This window comes from Papaver somniferum, unplaced genomic scaffold (genome assembly GCF_003573695.1).
Source record: "Papaver somniferum cultivar HN1 unplaced genomic scaffold, ASM357369v1 unplaced-scaffold_5, whole genome shotgun sequence".
Classification (NCBI taxonomy): domain Eukaryota; kingdom Viridiplantae; phylum Streptophyta; class Magnoliopsida; order Ranunculales; family Papaveraceae; genus Papaver; species Papaver somniferum.
This window is the reverse complement of record NW_020647637.1, coordinates 155,404-177,036: the sequence shown is the minus strand read 5'-3', so window position 1 is coordinate 177,036 and position 21,633 is coordinate 155,404. Positions and strand designations below refer to the sequence as shown.

The 21,633-nt window shown below is 38.5% G+C and overlaps 2 protein-coding genes across 2 annotated transcripts; both read right to left on the bottom strand.

Annotated features, from left to right (window-relative positions):
- Nucleotides 1-4,340: 4,340 nt before the first annotated feature.
- LOC113342947 (GDSL esterase/lipase At5g03610-like) lies at nucleotides 4,341-7,381 on the bottom strand. The gene is made up of 5 exons (XM_026587310.1): nucleotides 7,057-7,381; nucleotides 6,655-6,918; nucleotides 5,262-5,533; nucleotides 4,848-5,160; nucleotides 4,341-4,759 (listed from the first exon to the last, which is right to left on the bottom strand). The coding sequence occupies exons 1-5, from the start codon at nucleotides 7,130-7,132 to the stop codon at nucleotides 4,548-4,550; spliced, it is 1,137 nt and encodes a 378-aa protein (XP_026443095.1). The 5' UTR covers nucleotides 7,133-7,381; the 3' UTR covers nucleotides 4,341-4,547.
- A 7,113-nt stretch (nucleotides 7,382-14,494) lies between these two features.
- LOC113342907 (GDSL esterase/lipase At5g03610-like) lies at nucleotides 14,495-16,224 on the bottom strand. Its single transcript, XM_026587283.1, has 3 exons — nucleotides 15,787-16,224; nucleotides 15,407-15,681; nucleotides 14,495-15,319 (listed from the first exon to the last, which is right to left on the bottom strand). The coding sequence occupies exons 1-3, from the start codon at nucleotides 16,076-16,078 to the stop codon at nucleotides 14,720-14,722; spliced, it is 1,167 nt and encodes a 388-aa protein (XP_026443068.1). The 5' UTR covers nucleotides 16,079-16,224; the 3' UTR covers nucleotides 14,495-14,719.
- Between the last annotated feature and the right edge of the window lie 5,409 nt (nucleotides 16,225-21,633).

Below are 21,633 nucleotides of genomic sequence, written 5' to 3'. Positions count from 1 at the left end.
AGGCTGTATGGTTAAGAATGATGCTGAAGTCATTGTTTCAAGAACAAACAACACCAACAACAATAGTTTGTGATAATAAGTCGACAATTTCACTAACTAAGAATCTTGTACTTCATGGGAGAAGTAAACACATTGATAGTAAGTATCATTACATCAGAGAGCTTGTCAATAATAAGGAGATAACTGTGGAGTTTGTTGAAAGTGAAGAACAATTGGCTGATATTTTCACCAAGTCTTTGAAGTCTAACACTTTCATTTACTTGCGTGGAAAGATAGGAATGATTAGCAAAGAGTATCTTGGTTTAAGGGAGGATGTTGAAGAATAAACCAATATACTATGAAGAAGACATAAGGGATCAACAAGTGTTGTTGATACAATTAGTATGGATCAACTATAAGAGTTGACAGAATGAGGTTGGATCAACTGGTACAATTGACACGATGTGAATGGATCAACAAGTATTGTTGATACGGTGGTACGGTATTTAGAAGTTTACTTGGGTTGCAAGTATTACTGGTTTTAAGAGTTTGTTTTCGTGAGAATTTTCTAGAAGTTTCTTTGTTAGAATTTGATTATGTTAGGAAAGTCTTTTTACTTGAGAGTCAAGTTTGTTAGTCATATAAATAGGTTGCTGAGCCATGAGTCGAAACACATTAATTAAGAGAAGTTTGTTTGAGTTTAGTTATGTGTTCTTTCATTAAGTCTTTGATATCAGATTTTCTACATAGTTTTTAAACATATTTTGTTATTTTTCCTTAACCGCACATAATATGTATAATGTTCGAACTACTAATTAATCCCAGTTAAAGTCAGGCACGATACATATGTAGTTTATTGAAAAGAACCCAAATGCTTTTCCTCGAATTTGTGAAACAGTTCTCGACAACCTTTTACTATTTTGCGAAATCGTGGAGCGAAATAATCAACATATTGATATTGGAAGACCAAAAATATTCTTCCATCGTATCATTTTTGAGTCCAAGAGAATTCATTAGTTTAAGAAGAAACCCCAAATAGATATTATTTCTTCAGAATATATTTCGATTCTTAATACAATATATAACCACTGCTCCAAGTGGTTAGGGACGAAGCCGGTTGGAAGTATGGGGAGGACACCCATCCCAACTGGGTCCCAAGCATAAAATTAATTTAGAAGAATTTTGCTTCCAAGTTGCATTCTTACATCTCTAGTAAGACTTTGCTTTCCATTAGTTAGTTTTTGGTTCCGCCATGAATGCAGTACCACACTTTTGATCACGACATATCAATTCCTTGTTGAAATCCTAAATAATGTGAAAGGGGACACTCCAAATTTGGGGCCTTGGGAGTTGAAGAGTTTCATAAAACGTTTTTGTAGGAAAAAATGTGAGTGAAAAATATACTGAATTCATATTTTTTTCTTCAATCTAAAAAATAGTCGGAATTCTTTATCTCTCCTGATATTCTTCCAATTTGAATATTGGGAAAATTAGTGGGAGACTCAAAAAAAATAATATTTTCATTGTCAAGCCCATAATTAATTTTGGGTACGGTGACACCCATAATTATTTCCGTGACACCCATAATTATATGAAATTATTAAAAACTTCTGCATGACGGATTATGCATCTGCATGATGAGTTATGCATCAAGGGTATAATTGGCAACTCAACTTGGACATAACATATCTAAAAATCCGCGCCTTAGAAATTTACAAATTTTATATGGTTGGAAATCTTTTAAAGAGAGCTAAGCAACGAGTACAAACAACAATATCAAATTTTCGTTTTTCATGAAAAAATCGGAGGTGATAATCGTTTAGGCAAATTTTTCGAAAACTTGATACATAACCATTATGCAGCCACCAAAAAGGATGCATAACGCATTATGCAGACGCATAACGAATTATGCAACCATTTTCTCGACTGCATAACAAAGTTATGCATCTGTAACAAGTCATGTACCCATTGTTTTCGCACCCTTCTTGAGTATAAAAAATTGATGCATAATGCAGTATATATCCATATTTACGGATGCATATCAGGTTATGCATCTATTTTCTCGATGCATAAAAGATTGTGCGACAATTTTCTCGATGCATAATGCATTATGCAGTCATATTTTCGGATGCATAACAGGTTATGCATCCATTTTCACGACTGCATAACATGTTATGTAGATATTATTGTAGGTGCATGATAAGTTATGCAACCTTATTTTTTGTTGGTTTCAATACTAACAAAAATATTGTTGTATAACGTGTTATGTAATCATTTTTGGGACTGCATAACACGTTATGCAACAAATTTTGTAGATGCATAACAGGTTATGCAACTGTTTTAGAGTTGCATAACAGATTATTCAACCATTATGGACAACAACAACACCAATACATTTGTAGCTTTCCAACCAACAACACCTATCCCTTTATTTCATCATCTTTACTTATACTACCATCAATACTTCTTTTTCTTCTGGTAATGTTGTGAATTGTATGCGTTAAGTTGAAGATCATCGTAATGGAGGAATATTTACTAAGAGCAACAACTAATTGGTTTGATGGGTCAACAGAAGATTATGCCGAGTTAGTAAGAGAGATTTACTTCCATATACAAACCCATGATATTTGTGCCATAAACCTCCTTATCCTTGTTCATCTCAGGCTTCTAAACCACGCCCTGATTCCTCAAACACAACCGCGAATCATCCCAGCAGTACACGGCTTAAAATGCCATCATATCTGCCTCCTATTATTATATCTCCTTCACTGACTCTCAGTAAATATTCATCAACATCCTTGGAAAACAGCTGCAAAGAACCATAGCAATAATACATATCTTAAGACTGGACTTCAACTCAACATACAACCAAAATAAGTCCCAGACTTGGTCATTCCAGCCTCATTCCTTGCTTTCATGAACTTCCCTTTATTCAACAGCTCTACTTCCGTCGTAGCAGCAACACCAACTCCTTCGCCTGAGAAAAACTTGACCAAACCCTTACAAACTTGAGCCACGCCGTTGAGAACACTAATCCAATTCGAATCCCTGTAAACAGTTCATCATTCAGTTGTATAGAAGCAACATTTTACTGATGAAATATTAGCTCAAATCGAACCCAGTTCAGCTCCAAACTCGGCTGCAAAACCACCAAAGCACAGGCACATCTCCTTTTTCTTATTGCAATCGAAGTGCTCTCAAAAACCCATTGCTTCTGCTCATGAACAAATCTCAATTCCACTGACATCTTCACCAAACAGCAACCACCATTTCGATACCCAAATTGACCTGCAAATTGAACTACAACCACCAGAACACAGCTTCTACTCAGGTCCAACTATTGGAGATATTGAGACAGCACTATCGGTTACAAGTCATCACCAGCAGCAACACAATGATGAATCCAGTGACATGAGCATCTCAGTTTATTCTCTTCCTCAACTGCTCAAACACTAAACCCAGTTTCATATTTCTTCACTTAAAACCCCCAATTCACAGCAGCAGCAGATTATCTTCTAACCAATGAAATTCATCTCAACCACCATTTTTATATTAATCATCTGTTTCTCAAATCGCAACTTTGAACTAAAATTCACCACCATTTCCATCTGAATCTCAGAAGCAGATTCAAAATCCGAGCTTCAATTTCTGAGCAACTCTTCTCTTTGTCTCGATCTGTAGCAGCATCAATTTTAAACCCTAGATGCAGCAACAGAGAAGAGATTAATCACAAACATTAACAGCATCACCATCTTCCAGTTCTAACTTGATTTATTCATCGAAGGCAACGACAACCCCGGCTGTATAATCTGCTGGTAATTTGATCGAAACACTAAAGAACCCATGAAGATAAAGGTCTTGTGAGACAAATCCTGAACCTGCACCAGAGATTTTAACGATTACTTTACAGTTGGAGGAAGAGGAAAAAGAACTGAAGAAGAAGTGTAATTCGACCATTAAAACAGACGAAAACATAATTTTTGAAATTGTGGGTTTGAGAATATTTTTTTTTTTCCAGAAAATGGGTGCGCGCCTGTAGTTTTCTGAGCGTGGGTTTCTCAGTGGAAAAATCTGGGAGAATGGGTCTCCCTGTAGTTTGAAGATTTAAGACTTGAACCAATGTTGTTTCATGATTTGAGTTCAATCGGAAATTTGGTTATTGACGATGTAAGATGACCCATGTTAAGCATTCATAGCCGTAACATGATAAATTTGGGTTACCTCAGCCCATGAAATAAACAAAGCCCATTATCGAAAGCCCAAGGTGATTAAACAGTAGTACAAGAAGATGTAATGGAAGAGTTATCCCTCAATACACCAGTGCAGTTAGTCCTCCAGGGATGTAGTTTTGTAAAACAATCTGAATTTGAAATTTTACATATATATTATTGCTGCTGAGAGATGGAGTACTAACATGAAAAGCCCTAGAAGAAGGCTAAGAACGAACAATCTGAATTGAACACATCCCTTGACAAACAAAAGTATAAAACCACAATGCAACACCAACTCATACACAAAGGTAACAAAAACTAAAAAAACATCTTAAGTTTAGTTGTAAAAGTTATGAATTAGTAGTAGAGTTTATCGAGAGACGGTTGCATAGCTGCATACACTGCTTTCCACCCCTGTTGTGTAGGATGTACCCCATCCCAGAAGAAGGCACTTTTTGGGTTCTCACAGATAGTATATTTCTTCTCCCCTTTGTTATCAACACTTCCACAGCTAAATTTGTCACTTATGCCTAAGCAACAAGGCTTTAACGGGTTCTCGAACTTATGGCCTGCATTACAACAATCAATATACTCAAATTCTAGTCCGTCGGTTGCAATGTAGTTAAATACGAAAAAATGTTAGTTAAAATCAATTACCTGAGTTTTGTTTCGGTCCTTGCTTATCGAGAACAGACATGAAAGGAGTGTAGAGATCAAGGACATGAAATGGAGAACCAGTTGTTTCATTGTTGAGCTTCTCAACAACTTGTTGCAACAACAAATTGTGAAAGCCCACAGCTGTGTTTTGAGATTCTTGGCATTTTTGATATGCCAAAGGTGATGTTTTACTTGGCAGACATCCAAGTGGCTGCAAGCCCATTACCACCACTTTCTTTACTCCTAATCCATGTACTTGCACTAGATTTACCCCAATTTGAGTCACCACTTTTGTTATGAAAGCCGGCAAATCCTGCAAAAATCAAAACTTCCGAAAATCAGTATACATTGAGATGATTTAAGGGTTGATTACGGTTTGCATTACTCAGTAAGAGGAATACAAATGTGGTTTACCTTATCACTGCCGTTGCGGAAAAGAAAGGTACCATAGTCATTCCCGGCGACCGAGAGGAGAGCCATAGAGTGATTAAGGTCGTGTTTTGTGTACCACCCATCTTTCAATAGCTGTGTAAATGTATCAATCTGGGTAGTCATGTTTGGTTCTGGAACTAATGTATTGAACACCCCTGTACCTCCGTGGGCAAAGTTCATCCCATGCGGTATCAATGGCTTTCCATATTTCCTCAATTTGAACGGTAACGGCGACTTCACTCCGACGAAAGACGCTGTAACAGTCAAAATAATTGGACTGGTAAGTGATCAAATTATGATAGGTCTGCCAAACATGCTATTTACTGATGATTAAAGAAACTGTAAGAAGAAAACAGTGCACAAAGACAAAATCACATGAAAAGAGAAGCAAACAAGAATAAAGAGAACAGAGAAAGTTACATCACTATAGCAAAGCAGCAAGCAGATGACAACTAAAGAGCTTAAGATTAGTCATCACTTTCATAAAAGAAAAAAGGGGACACACAATCATTCAGCCGAACTTTGCACTTTATTAGCACAGGTGTGTATGCAGTAACCCAACCAGGTCTGAAATTGTGCATTCATTAGCTTTGAAGTGCTGAAAATTGACTCTCCTTGTTCTAGTCTTAAATTTGTAGCTTGACCAACTCAGTGCTTGGGGTCCTGAAATTCAACAACTTTAGACTGATTGCGCAAAACCCCGGGAGAAACTCCACGGATGAAAGTTCCGGAAGCTATTCTATCATTGGAATAAATAGTAGACTAAATTAGAATTCAGCTTCACACGGGATTTTTCTCCGAATTAATCCTACACATCCAGCATCAGTGTATTAAATTACATCAATATACATTAGATTTCTTCAAACCTAGTCCCTACATGTCTTTGGATTCCTTGGAAAACAACAGCAATTGGCCCATTGTAGATTGTTCCATTCCCAAAGGAAGTACAACAAGAGTAATTTTTTATCAAAAGTAAAAAAAAAGGACATGTTTTATTGTTGTTTGTGGCTTCAACTAAAGGTCAAACAATGAGTCAAAGTAACAAACACAATGAGAATAAATGAAGTTTCCCCACCCCCACAGCCACAGGCCATATACCCCATCAAAAAATCAGAACTCCATTCAATACTTTACACACAGGGCGATTAAATGATTCTTCACCATCTTCATCTACTATCTTACACATTTTTTCAATTATCATGAATGAATAAAGTTAAAGCTAAAATCCCACTACAAGAAAAAGCAAAGCAAAATAGGATATGTGGCAGATGGGAAAGTAAGTAAAAATCTGACCCACCACCAATAATAATTTATTTTTTGCAGAGATTGATGAAAAATAATATCTAAAACAGTAAATTATCATTGTTGTACTGACCTATGAAATCAGTAAAGACACGGCCATCAGAGTAACGGCCAGTTGGTCTGCCGGGGAACGTTATCCCATACGGAAAACTCCATGAACCACCACCAGCTTTTTGGTTGTTTCCGGTATCAACATATGAATCACCAAACACAAACAGCTTTGATAAACCCCCATTATGATCATGATTGTGTTGTTGCAATTGCTCATGATGATGCTTTTGGTGGTGATTATGGTGTTTCTTGTGGTGGTGTGAATGAGACGATGCACTTGCTCCTCCTGCAAAATTAATAATCAAAAACCCAACATTATTTTACTAATTTCACAAGTACCCAGACATTGTGTTAGGGTTAGAACACCTCAACACCAAGATGGCAAAGATTGTTATAACCAAGAGGAAATTGTGTTGTTAATTACCTGTTAGAAGAGCAAAGAAGATGGTGAATAGAACAATTGAGAAAACATCAAGCTGCTGCTTCTTTTGCTTGGCCATCGCTACAGGTTGATGACGAGAACAGAGGAATTCTCTGTGTGTGTGTCTCTCGCAGTACTGGAGAGAATTTGAGTGAGATTTGGAGAGACGGGTGAGACTTTAAGTGGTGGAAGAAGAGAAAAGTAAAAGAGATTCCGAATTTATAACCTTTTTTAATTAAAGAATTATGTGACTGATTTTTAGAAAAGCTGCTTTGGTTTGGGGGGGCACATGTACCTCCACCACCAAACTTTCCTAATCCCTGATGGTTTTTCTTCTCCTCCTCTGGCTCTTCTTTTCTCCGGCTTTTTATAATAACTGCTGCCTGTCCGAGTTGAACCGGTTTGATAAAGTCAGATTTGGCTCGGTCTCATTATAGTCAAAGTTTGACTCCAACAATGCACAACCACTAGTTGTGGCCGGTTGTTGTGGTCCACTATGGTATCATTGCCAAAAGGCCAAGTCAGTTTGGTACTACTAGTTGTTTTCTTCGAAGGGGGTTTGGATTTGAGTGTGTGCTTGTGTGGTAGTGATTCATGCCTGCCATTTTTGGTTATCTTCTTGATTTCAGTACTCAGTAGGCACGGAATGGTTTCCCATTTTAAGGTCTTTTATTTTGACATTCCTTTGAATACCACCAAATTAATTAGGTCCAACAACTAGTGAGAATTCATTTAAGTTTGAGGATGAAGTTAATCTAGGTGCATTATAGTAGGCGATACTGTTCATATTATAGTGTTTGCAAGCCCAAAGTGTAGCTAATTAATGCAATTTGTCTTTTTTATATTTTGGCAATTAAAACACTTGGCAATGCAAAATAACATGGACTTAGAAGGCCATAGCTGCTGTAGAGATGCCAAATTCCATGAAAAATACGAATCTGGCAGAGGGAAAACGGATTCAAGTAGGCTCTAATCTATTTCAACTTTCAAGCTCCCATATCAGTATCTGATCTTGGCAGCAATGCAGTGCCTTTTGTGCATTTCTTGAAACCTGCAACCAAGAAAGAAGACATTTTTGAAAGTGGGAAACTAAATCTATTGACGGCTTGTCAGTACCACGGCCGTTGATTGCATCAAAGGCTGCTTCTTCAGTAAAAGAATCTTTACTAAAAGCAATATTAATTTACTTAGCATTGAAGTTGATGAATTAGCTAGTTTCAGTACTTTCATATTTTTTGTGGCCAATTCTAGAACCAAATTTTTGGTTATTATTTCCTCATCTTGAATATCACATATTTTTTGGTATCAACGCGCAGTCTCGGGAACACACTTGAACTGGCCAACATGATCACGTTTGTTTCTATGGTGGTTGTGAGATGTTGTTGGCAATGACATGCAGCTGACTACGACTGTACAGTAGAACCAGATTTGTGCCCATGCTACGCACTGAGCATATTTATTTTTAGCTTGGTGTGCGTGGGGCTTCGCCCGTGTCGATGGCGATTTATTTTTGATTTGGTTTGCACGGGATTTTCCCCGCCATGGCGATTTATTTTTGATTTGGTTTGCGCGGGATTTTCCCCGCCCGTGCCGATGTATGATTTGGTGTGTGCGGGGCTTCGTCCGTCCCGTAGCCCCGTAGAGATGGTATTTTGATTTGGTGCGTGGGGCTTCGCCTCGCCCCGTGGAGATGTATTTTTGATTTAGTATGTCGGGGAAAATACATTAAATAGGTGCAAAAGATATGCAGATTTTTTTTTCTTTTAACTTGGTGTGCATCGTGGCAATGCATTTTCGATTTGGTGTGCGCGAGGCTTAGCCCCGCCCCATGGAGATGTATTTTTGATTTGGTGTGGCGGGGAAAATATATTAAATAGGTGGAGGATATTTGCAAATTTTGTTTATGAGAAATTGAGAAATATAGGCCTATTTGAAATCCAGTTTTCAAATATAGGCCTGTTTTTTTTCAACTTTTCAAATATAGGCCTGTTTTCACTTTTCCATCCATGTTGGTTAAGTCCCATTATATTTTTACTTATTTACCCTTTACTCGTTGCCACGCTAACCTTCTTCATCTTTTTAAGGTTCGTTGATCTCGGTCAGGATTGCTTCACCATTTTCAGGTTCGTTACATCATTCCCCAAAAGGGTTCATCATTCAAATGTTAAGGGTTTAGGGTTCAGGGTTAATGTTTTTTAATTCAGTGATCATCGTTCCCAAATTCGGGGTTCAGGGTTTCCAAGTTCAGGATTCAGGGTTTTAGGGTTCAGGGTTCCCAAGTTATTAGTTTCAGGGTTTTTAGTTGGTGGGAAATCGACCTTGCACAAAGGAGTTGTGGTTTAGGGGTATATAAGACTTTTTAATAGGTGAGATAACTGCCACCCTGCACTTAACTGGATGGAAGACAAAACATGCCTATATTCGAAGAGTTCAAAAAAACGGGCCTATATTCGAAAACGCATAAAAAACACATGCCTATATTTCCAAATTGCCTAGGGGTGAGGAACGGACAGACGGTTGCGGATTAGGGGTCACCCGCAACCAAACCGTCAAAGTTGCGGATTTGGGAATTCAAACCGTGACCGGCCCAATCACCCGCGGATTTGCCCTCTGCGGATCAGCGGATTTTGCGGGCCGGTTGCGGATTAACCGCGGATTTGATCACAAGACATCAAAAAAAAAACTAAGTACAGAAAGTTACAAACTAGAGTACAGACATAAGATAGTTAACAGTTACATTGGTTCCTAATTCAAAAGTTACAAACTGCTGTTTCAAACTGCTATTTGTGACATTGGTTCCTTCGGCTTATGATTTTTAACACAAAAGAGTACTAATTCAGTAATTCAAAAGCAACAAGTCTGGTGCAAAGCCATATGAATCTCTGATGCCAAAAACTGAAAAAGAGACCTTGGATTCGAGTACTAGTTTATTCAATCCATGATAGATATGTCTGGAATTTCCTGCAAGATTTCTGTCGCATCTGTAAAATGAGGAGGAGTTATAGATAACTGCATATGAACATGCAGATTATGATAATTTACTCCCACTGATACCAACAGTCAGAAAATAGTGACATATATCCTGACGCATTTTTTTTTTTTTTTTAACACAGCCACGTTTGGTACCAGAAAATAATATTGCAAAGCTTTGTCAATGTCCGAATAAACATGAACCCTATAATGAACTGATCAGGTCACATTTGCACACAAAAAGTTATGCCCCATAGGCCCCAAAGTTGTAACATCACATCAAAATATAGCAAGGTTTGAGAAATCAACTTAATTAGTGCAAGGCTGATCACAAAGAGAAAGATGCAAAAACAAAGGAAGCAAGGTTTGAGATTTACCTAAGTCAATTTTTTCCACCGCTTCTATCAGCTCCTCGAGATTGATTGGTTTATCTAGAAGCCAATTTTAAGCACAGATCAGTGCTTGGACTGTTTTTGGCAGCATGGAACTTCGGAACTCATTAAGAACACGACCACCCATGGAGAAAGCTGATTCTGAAGCTACTGTTGATACTTGCATAGCAAGCACGTCTCGAGCTATCATGGACAAGATCTTATACTTGGAAGAGTTAACCTTCCACCAATTCAGAATATCGAATTGTGGATTAAAATCCTCTCTTTTCTCTGAGAAATACATATCCAGCTCTGTTTTTCCCTCCAATGTTTCTTGATGTTTTTCAGACTCAACAAATCTGTTGATCGGATTCTGAGGTTCTAGTGAACGAGAAGTCTGTACTGAAGCTGTTGGTATTGAATCCGTATCATCCCCTTTATATAACAGTGCATACTCCTCAAACATATTTGTTAAAATAAGTTTCACTGCAGTCATAATCTCATGGACCTCGTGGTCAACTGTAACATGATTCTCTTTCAGTAAATCTCTCAAAGAAAATCTAAGATAGGCTTCCTTGCGTCGTGGGTCAAGCAACACAACAATGTATAACATTTTGTTGATTTTATCCACTGCCCAATACTTTTCATATTTAAGAACCATCCAGTCAGCCATGTCAGACAATAACACATTACCATTCTTAACCCATTCTTGCAATACGTCATTAATACAAATTACTTCGTCGAGGAATAAATTAGACGTGACATAAGTTGATCCAGAAAATTTCAATGTAGCATCATAGAAAGTTTTTAGCAATCTAACAAATGCACGAGCTGTTTCCCAATCAGAAGCAACGGGCCATACCTTAGGAACTGCTGGTACTGCTGGTACGTTTGTTTTACCTCTTGTTGGTGGTCGAGGGGGATTAAGAAATTTATCCGCATACCCTAATTCTTCAAATTGGTAGAAGGCCTCCTCATATTTTTCAGCTGCACTCAACATATGGTAAGTATAATTCCATCTAGTCTCGCAATCCAAGCTAAGAAATTTGGTGATGTTAATCTTCCGTTGTTCAGCGCATTCTTTAAACTTCTTCAATCTTTCCGCTGATCCTCTAACGAACTTAACGGCCTCGCGTATCCTAGAAATAGTTTCATTATACAAATCCATACCGTTTTTAACCACTAAGGCAAGGATATGTGTTGCACATCTAAGATGCATGTGCTCTCCTCCCAAAATTGCAGCCTTCCAACCCACAACTCTCTTGGACAAATAAGCAACTGTTTCATTGTTAGAACTAACATTATCAACCGTCAAAGTGAATACCCTTTCAATCCCCAACTGTAAAAGACAAGATGCAACTGTTTTACCTAATTCCAGACCAGTATGATCCGTAACTGGACAGAAATTCAATATCTTCTTCTTTAACACCCATTTCTCATCAATATAATGACCTTTCAACACCATGTAGCTCATGTTTGTAACTGAAGTCCACATATCAGTGGTGAGACATAACCTTCTACCATACTTTTTAAATTCAGCTTTCAATTTTGTGTACTCACTTAAATACATATTCATGCAGTCTTTAGCTTCAGTAAAACGAGAAGGAACATCAAACCTAGGTTCTAGTTGATGACAAAATTCTAAGAAGCCTTCACGCTGTACAAACATAAAAGGTAATTCATCTTTGATGATCATTCTGGTGAGGGCTGCTCTGCATGCATCTTGGTCAAACGAGTGATTCACAACGGAACGAGTCTCACCATTATCACTTACTTGAAAGGCTAACTGTTGTTGTCCATGTGGAGTGTAGTTAGGACACCTTCTTTGCTTTATATGGTTGTTCATGTTTGTTTTTCCATGAGAGTTAGAACCCCCAATATCGTCTTTACCCCATGAAAACTTCCTTTTACAATGCTTGCATTGAACTTTAGGTGGCTTAAGATCAAGATGCTTATCAAAATGTTGCCAGCAGTCTGATTGCTTCTTACCAGAAGCTTTCGGAGGCTTTGAAACTTCAACCAGAGATGATGGTGTAGCTGTAGATATGCTCTCGACGGTTGCCGGGTTAACTGTAGCCATGCTCTCATCAGGATCGTCAACAGGAATAGAAGGTCCCTCAGTACTTGAAGCCATCTGCAAACAAATTTAACACATTAGGTAAATGAACACAACAAGGAAAACACATTCTAAGAGTTTAAGTCAATTGATCTGTATATATATATAAAAGCTACTAGAAGTCCTACGTACCTACTGATCATAAAATTATATAAAAAAAAATATCCAAGTTCAAAAAATAAAGACAAAAAGATCAGAAAGTGTTCAAGAGAATGTTAGTCGAAGGTCAGAGAAGTCTAAATTTACATAAAATGTACAAGAAGCATCATATTTTCATTCCTAGTATACCGGAATTGACAATATACTTTTAGTATAACCCTAATTAGATACTTCTGCTCATCAACAAAGCCAACTAATTTAGCACAATAACAACAATAACTTGTCATTATATTAAACACACAGTCACAAACAAAATTCATTTTCAAACCAAAAAACAATAACTTGTCATTATATTAAACACACAGTCATTAATTAGATCAACTAACAAAATTCATTCAAATAAAAAACCCTAATTTCCATTCAAATAACAAGATTCATTTTCAAACCAAAAATTAGTAAACAGAAACTGAATTTTCATTAGTAAACAAGGGTTGTGTTTCATTACCTCACTTGTTTATCAATCAAGTCAACTGCAACTAAATCTCGTTGAAGGTATATTCTTCACTTCACCATTTTCTGAAACTAAATCTCTGCAACATGAAAGAGACATTGAAAGTTAATACCGAAGAACCAATGACGAAGAAATTGATTGAATCCTAACATGCAATCGATTTGGGGGAAAAAAATCAAAAAACATAATTTCTCTGTAATCAAAACTGAAGTTAATACTGAAGTTAATCGTTACTTACTTCTCTGCAAATCGACAAAAATGTTATAGAAAATTCCGGATTAAGTAAACCTAATTGAGGAAGAATCGAAGATAGGAAGGAGAGGAGACTAAGAGGTCAGTTCGGTTCCTCTTGAAGAAAAAAATATCCATTAGGGTTTACAAATGTAAAGATGTTTATATATAAACATCCAACTTCCCATAGTATCCTTAATACATTTACTAAATTCCCTAATTGTCCTACGGTGCGGTTAATCCGCGGATTTGATATTGCACCCGCAACCGTAACCGCACCGCGTGCGGATTTGAGATTGCACCCGTGTTCGGTCCATAACTCTAGCGGATTGGTTTTCACTCGCAAATTTCCGGACGGATACGGATAAAAACCGCGGTTACGGTTTTTATGCTCAGCTTCCCGTTGTTTATTTTTTCCTTTTATTTTCACAGAAAATATATGAATTTTTTTCCACTTTATATATTAATTTGAAAAAAATAGTCCTAATCCTAATATAGTAATTATTCGATTTCCCCCCCGCCCCGTGGAGATGTAATTTTGATTTAGTATGTCAGGAAAAATACATTAAATAAGTGCAAAATATATGCATATTTTTATTTTTATTTTTCTTTTAACTTGGTGTGCGCAGGGCTTTGCCCTGCCCTGTGGATATGTATTTTTGATTTGGTGTGGCGGGGCAAATATATTAAATAGGTGGAGGATATGTGCAAATTTTGTTTATGTTTTCCTTTTATTTTCGCAAAAAATATATGGATTTTTTCCACTATATATATTAATTTGAAAAAAAATAGTCATAATATGATAATTATTCGATTTTCAAATTGAATTTGGACTTTCATAAAATCCAAACATCGTAAGTTACGTTTCCTTTTAGGTTTTTAATTTTTAAACCAATTATACGGTTGCCAAGTATCCTCACCTTAATATTCTCACTTCATGAATTACTAATCTTTTTCATATTCTTTTTAAACCAATCATACGTTGCCAAGTATCCTCACCGAAACGCTAGTTTCACAAACTCAAAAAGGGCCAATTTCGGCCAATAGAAGGCGAGGATTTCCTCACCGTTCAACGTGGGAGTTTTATTTGTCTAGGCTTTTAACAGAAATTCCAAGTTTCCTGCTCCCAAAATGTTCCCAAAATGTTCTCAAAAAACTGCTCCCAAAATGTTCTTGGGCTTGGGTTACCGATTTATTTGCATCAACAGAAATTCCAAATTTGCAAACTTTTGCAGCATAATCAAATACAAAAACCACACCAACTGAGGTCTTATTTGGCTAAAAAGAAAAAGTAGAGTTGTCCATGGTTCTGAAGAAACACTTATTTTAGGCCTAGCATGGCCGGTCATTCAAAGAGCCGATAGAAACTTAGGATATAGCTCCAGAGCCGGAGATGGAGGGACGTTGAGGATGGATATTTAACCGGTAGTATAGCCCGGCAAGAGAAGATACCAAAGCTGAGAAGATCGCATTCCAACCGGACTGTGAAGGGTGTACAGAATCCCAGAATATGTTATCAGTTGGGTTCTCGCATAATGTGTATTGCTTCACCCCATTGGCATCAACACTCCCACACAAATATTCGGCGCTCGTAGCTATACAACACGGCTTCAACAATGGGTTTCCAAACTTGAAACCTGCTTTTTTAGTAATACCTGAGTAGCCTTCTCCTCCTTGTTTATTGATCACAGACAGAAATGCACTGTAGAGATCGAGGATTTGAAATGGCGAGTCAATTGTTTCGCTGTTGAGCCTCTGAACGATTTGTTGCAGCAACATGTTATGAAAAACTGTCTCATTGTTCGCATGTTGATCGCACTTTTCATAAGAAAGAAATACCGCCTTATTAGGAAGACATCCAAGCGGTTCCAAATTCAACATAACTACTTTCTTCACTCCTATCTTTCCAATTTCTCTTAAATTCAACTCCAGTTGATCTAAAACTTTCATCACAAATGCTCGAAATCCCTACATCAATTTTAAGAAATTAAATAAGAATTATAGACACGATCCAATAACTTGACATGCGCAGTTTGGAATATATATATGCTATACCTCATCAGTGCCTCCGTCAATTATATACTGTTGGTAGTCGTTTCCCGAGAGCGCAACAAGGGCCATGGACTTGTCAAGGTCGTGCTTGTTGTACACTCCGTCTATGATATACTGTTTAAAAATACTGATTTGAGTCGTAATGTTTGGTACCTTATGATATGTGTTGAATACACCGGTACCCCCTTGGGCGAAGTTCATCCCACTTCTTACCCTTCTTTTGCTTAAATGGTTCCATTGTTCGTACGGCATTGGAGACCTCAGTCCCATAAATGATGCTAGTAATCATAGTGTCAGGGACAACAAGAGTCAAAAACGAGTTTATACAATAAATGGATGGAAACTCAGAATCATAGATCTCAAGTTGTTGTTCATTTACGTACCGAGAAAATCAGTGAAGACAAGACCATCGGAATAACGACCTGTTGGAAAACCGGGGAAAGTCTCACCATAAGGAAACTTCCATGCTTGAACAGTAAAATTGTTATTTCCTGTATCAACGTAAGAGTCTCCGAAAACAAACAACTTTGATATAGAATGAAGACGGGATCGATGATGTGGTACTACTTGATTAATGAATGAAAAAGATGAATCTAACGTAAAAGCGGAGTCGCAGAAAAAGAATAGAACTAATACTACTGAGGAAACAAAATGATAACTCTTTTGTGTATCCATTTAGAGATACTGAGAGTACTGAGCAGCTAACACATTATCTTTGTGAAAGTATATATAGAGAAAGTCCATTAATGGAAATGGTTGAAATAGTTTTAGAGATCTTAAATTATTTTTTTCTTGGTGTTTGATAGTACACCCATTGATACCAGAAAAACATGTGATATGTGTTTTAAATTTTTCTCTAGATTCTTTGAACAATTGATGTCTACCATTTCCCCCTTCACTGAACTAACAGCCTTGTAGTACAGTCCTGTGAGGCTGTGACTGAGTAGTGTGACTTTGTCTGTGTCACTGGCTAGTCCCCAACCAACATTCTTCATTGTGCCAATGCCAATTCTTGAGCTATTTTTAGGACTGTGATAGAATGCATGGATATTTTGGTGCATGCCCTTGCATGGATACTCTACTCACCCTTGGGGAACTTTTATGGAGTAAATGTCACGTGTTCTTTATCGTTTTTGTTTTGCTTACAAGTTCTTCTCACACCAGCATACCTACAACTACGTACAGTTGTGAAAGCAAAAAAGGGAGTGCTAATTTTCGCACCATGTTTAAATCGGGTTGCATATTCCTCCTCTCTTAATTGCGGTATGTCTGAAGATAAATTAATTATCAGCTGTATAAGTGGTGGTCTCAAATCGTCCATGCATAACATCTTTGCAAATTGATCTAGTATTCACCAGGCCAACCTCCCATATTAATGATTCTAGTTGGGTGTTAGCTTTCCCTTGAAAGTAATTGTCACAGCCTACATAGGCATCCAAAAGGGTGGTAATTAACCGGAAAAGGGGACCATAAACTATAATGTCTTGTAATTAAGCACCAAACAAGACCTTTTTGGCTACAAAACAAGACATGTTTCTTGAAAAACACTTATTTCACACCTAGCACAGTCTGACAAAGAGCAAAGAAAGATTTGGTGTCGTGGGTAGATCATCTACTAGCTAGATGTTTAGCTGGTTTTTCTGCATCAACTCGTCAAAAGAAGGTCTCAAAGCTGTGGAGATTGCGTGCCATCCAAACTGTGTAGGGTGAAATAGATCCCAAAATATCTTGTTATCTGGGTCCTTGCATAATGTGTATTGTTTCACACCATTGTCAAATATTCAGCACTTGTAGGTATACAACATGGCTTCAACAATGGGTTCCCAAACTCGACGCTTCCTGTATTAGTAGTACCTTCTCCTTCTTCGATAACAGACATGAAAGAGCTGTAGAGATCGAGCATACGAAACAGAGAATCAGTTGTTTCACTGTTGAGCTTCTGAACAATTTGCTGGAGCAACGTGTTGTGAAAAATTGTCTCACTGTTCAAAGGTTCATCGCACTTTTCAAAGGATACAAATATTGCCTTATTAGGAAGACATCCAAGCGGTTGCAATGCCAGCATTACCACTTTCTTGATTCTTGTCTTTCAAATTTCTCTCAGATTCAACTCCAATTGATCCAAGACTTTGGCAATTATATGAAAAAATAGTGAGTACTACCAATTTTTGTAAAACAGTCTTAGACTATTGCTACACGACTAATTATGTTGTGTATTACCTCATCGGTGCCACCATCAAGTACATATCGTGTGTAGTCATTACCAAAGAGAGCAACAACGGCCATGGACTCATCAAGGTCGCGTTGGTTGTACACTCCCATAATATACTGTTTGAAGGTATTGATCTGTGTAGTCATGTTTGGTTCCTTCATCCATGTGTCGAACACACCGGTACCCCGTGGGCGAAGTTCATTCCATTTCCTACCCTTCTTTTGCTTAATCTAGTCCATTGTTTGCAAGGAATTGGAGACTCCACGCCCATAAATGATGTTAGCAATATAAATCGTAGGAGAAACAAGAATTAGAAATGAATTTATGCAAACAGCGTAGCTTAAGTTTAACTAAATGTAACATTTACTTAAGAAGAAAATCAGTGAAGACAAGACCATCGGAGTAACGACCGGTCGGAATCCCGGGGAGAGTCATACCAAAAGGAAACTTCCATGATTCAACCGTAAATTTCTTGTTATTTCCTGTATCGAGATAAGAATCCCCGAAAAGAAACAACTTCGACAGAGAACGACCATGGGAACTACAATTTTGGACTACTACTTGATCAATAAGTGAAAACGTTGAAGTTTCTGCGAAAGCCTGATTGAGTAATAAAAAGAAGAAAAAAACTAGCTCAAAGGAAATAAAACTAGTATTCTTTTGCGTATCCATTTTAGAATCATAACTAGTCATAAAACACAAAGGTGAACAAACTTGTGGTACAAAAACTCCATCCATATGTTAAGAGTTATAAGAACTCCATTTCCCCCCAAAGTGATACAAAATCCCCAAACTCAAAATAATAATCTAAATGTAGGTACACGAAATAGGATCGCCACGTGTCACACCAAGAAGAGTTAGGGAATCTTAGCCAAAGATCCTCGTTAGTGACCTGTCAAATCAGTCAGTATCAGAAGGAGAAGTACAATTCCAAGCGCGAGAAAGCTCCCCGCCCCGACTAAAGAAGGAGCGCCATCAGAGTATTAAGGCAGAGCCACGAAGAGTTTACTTGGCGAAGAAGGTAAGATGCGAAGTAGATAAATTATCAAGCAAGAAATAGGACATGTGTCCCGACAAGACCACGTGAAGTCAGCGAAAGGTGGGGGAAAATTTTATGGAATATGCTTCAGGCGAAGTATAAAGTAACCTCGGCGAGATAATGTGGGTTGTATACCATTAGGGTTGTTGGAGGCTATAAATAGAGACCTTGGGCCAATGTAAAGGGAAAGATGGGGGGGGGGGGAGAAGGAAAGGTCTAGAATAGGAAAGAGAAAATTAGGGTTTCCTTGTAATTCATAGGCTTAGAGAAGGAATTATGGTTTCCTGGTAACTCACGAGTGTAACTTGTACTTCGCTTGGGACTAATAAATAAACTTAAGTTCTTGCGTTTATCATGTCTTATATCTTATTTACTTTCCATTTGGGTGTGTTACTGGATTTCCAGTAATCACATTTTGGCATCCAGAAACAGGGATCTTAGATTAGGGGTCAATCCTCACCTAAGAGTTAGAAGAAAGTCGAGGTTGTGAAAATAGGAGATCTAGATAATTAGGGTTGGAAAAAGTTCAGTTGATATTGAAATAAGGATAGGTTGATGGATAGAACATCAGATCGAGCAGCGCATGTGATAGCAATAAGGAAAGCAAACGATTGGCAGATAAGAGGGGAAGGATGGAACGGGCCGGAACATCAGCTGTGGGAGATAGACGAGAAGAGAACCAGCGGAAGATGGAAGAAGATGGCCTAAAGGAAGGTTCAGTGCACACATCTGATACATACACCATTGTCGAGGAGGAGATGACTCGCAAGGAGATGGAAGAGAATATCGGAGAAGAAAACATGACGTCGGACCAGTTAAGGGTGACGCTTCACCATGAACGAGAACGTGACCGGGACTTGGCGGAAAAGCAGGTGCAGTTGGTAAGGCATAATGCTAGGTTGAGACAACAAAACCGGCAACTTAACGAAAACGTGGAGATGAATGCCATAGTTTCAGACGGAAACACTGTATCTTCGGAGGAAGATGAACTACGGCGATGGAGATATGACCACGAGGAGGATGGAAGAGGACGAATAAGAAGACGACGAATGGATGCCGACGAAGCAAGAGACTTGAGAAGAGCACTGGAGATGTCTCAATGGGAAGATCAGAGGCGGAGACAGGAGGAGGACGAACTGCAACGTCAGGCGAACCTTATCCGAGATGAGGAGAAAAGAAGATGACCAGGCGAAGGGAGGCTTATCGTGATGAGAGGCCGTCACCATGAGGAGGATGGAGGAAACTTGAACCAAGAAGTTCTAAATGAACTGAGAGACATGAGGGCTTTAATAAATAACTCACGAAGAGGTGGAAGAGTGAAGTTAGCGGAAGCGATAGAGGAAGCAGATAATTCGCCATTCACCTATGAGATCATGCATGTGGACATCCCGGAGAAATGCGTGTTACCAACGCTTGCAAGCATATTCAGTGGATCGGAAAGTGCAGTGCAACACTTGAAGCAATATACCCTTTCGCTGATGCAATGGGGACGAAATGACGCAGTAATTTGTCGATACTTCCCTACGAGCTTAGCAGGGGAGGCATTAGCCTGGTTTGATGGACTCCTGGAAAAGTCAATATCATCATTCAAAGATTTACATAAGATATTCTTGACAACGTATATAAGCAACAACTTGTTGAGTCCAGGGATACAGACTCTGTTCAACCTGAGGAGAAGGCCAACGGAAAGACTGCGAGGGTTGGTCACGAGATGGAGAACAGTGTGTAGCGAGTTAGCAGGGAGAGTTGATCAACGAAACTTCATCTGAGCCTTGAATGCTTTGATCCCAACGTACCTGATGTACACACAGATATTCATTATTCGAAACACGATAACGATGAATGAGCTGAGGGAGTACCAGGAGGAATACATAGCGTTGGAGGAAAAGCATAGGCAGGTCAGCGAAATGACGTTGGCCCCAGCGAAAGAAGGGAATTCTATGCTATTACCAAGGACGGTGCACGCAGTGGAGGATGAACCCAGACGAGGAAAGGGAGAGCCAACAGTTCCAGTCCCAGCAAAGCTTGTAGCGGTCTCGAGTAGAGATCAGGAGTGGATTGATCAACAAAGGTACGAGGAGTCAAAAAGAAGAAATCATGAGCCACGAAGTACAATATGGGATACCAACCTAGGAATAATCAGGGACCCATATACGGGGAAAGGAGGCCCAATGGACCAATCTTCGAAGATGTGAAACTCCCATGAATTAACACAACTGTGGAAAAAGTGTGGGAGGCAATAGTGCTGACGGAGGAAATCCCGCCCCCACCAAATTTCGGAAGAGAGCCTCCGCCAGAATTTCGAAGTCATGAATTCTGTAAGTATCATCGCTTCCATGAGCACCAAACAGGTGATTGCAGGAACGTTCGGAGAATTATATTTCGCTTGATAGACCAAGGGAAACTCGCGCATTTCCTAGAGAGCTATGTGCCACCACCGCCATCTCGTGAGAATCAACCAATATACAGGATCGAGATAGACCGAGGAAAACAGCAATTAAACTGTAATTCGATAATTCATGCGGCAAAAAATCTCCAAGACTTTCATGACAATGTGCTTAAAAGAGTTCAAAAAAAGGATTTCGAGGGAAATGAAATATTCAGCGTCATGACGAAAGAGCCATTAGAGGAATGACATAAGAGGGAGATAACCTTCTCGGTGAAGGATGCACCTGATGGGGGAATTTCACACACAAATCCTTTGGTCGTGACCTTGGGATCCGGAAAATATTCCAAATAGGAGGAAGAGCAAGCTGAGAAAAGGAGAATTTGGGCAATAAGAAGAATCTTAGTTGATACTGGGAGTTCAGTCGATATCCTCTTTTATCATACATTCAGGACCATGGGATACAAGGACTCGGATCTTGTACCTTATACATATAACATATATGGTTTTAATAGGGTAGCGTCCAAGCCGAAAAGGGAACTGACCGTGAAGATTTTCGCTGGCGAACTAGAGGCGAAAGTTACATTCTGTGT

Bases quoted from the DNA above. Each gene is read 5' to 3' on its own strand.
- LOC113342947 (XM_026587310.1), bottom strand. From the start codon at position 7,132: ATGGCCAAGCAAAAGAAGCAGCAGCTTGATGTTTTCTCAATTGTTCTA. The intron at 5,534-6,654 runs GTCAGTACAACA...TGACTGTTACAG, and splicing joins TGTCTTTACTGATTTCATAG to CGTCTTTCGTCGGAGTGAAG. The intron at 4,760-4,847 runs GTAATTGATTTT...GTTGTAATGCAG, and splicing joins AGGACCGAAACAAAACTCAG to GCCATAAGTTCGAGAACCCG.
- LOC113342907 (XM_026587283.1), bottom strand. From the start codon at position 16,078: ATGGATACACAAAAGAGTTATCATTTTGTTTCCTCAGTAGTATTAGTT. The intron at 15,682-15,786 runs GTACGTAAATGA...TATGATTACTAG, and splicing joins TGTCTTCACTGATTTTCTCG to CATCATTTATGGGACTGAGG. The intron at 15,320-15,406 runs GTATAGCATATA...AAATTGATGTAG, and splicing joins TTGACGGAGGCACTGATGAG to GGATTTCGAGCATTTGTGAT.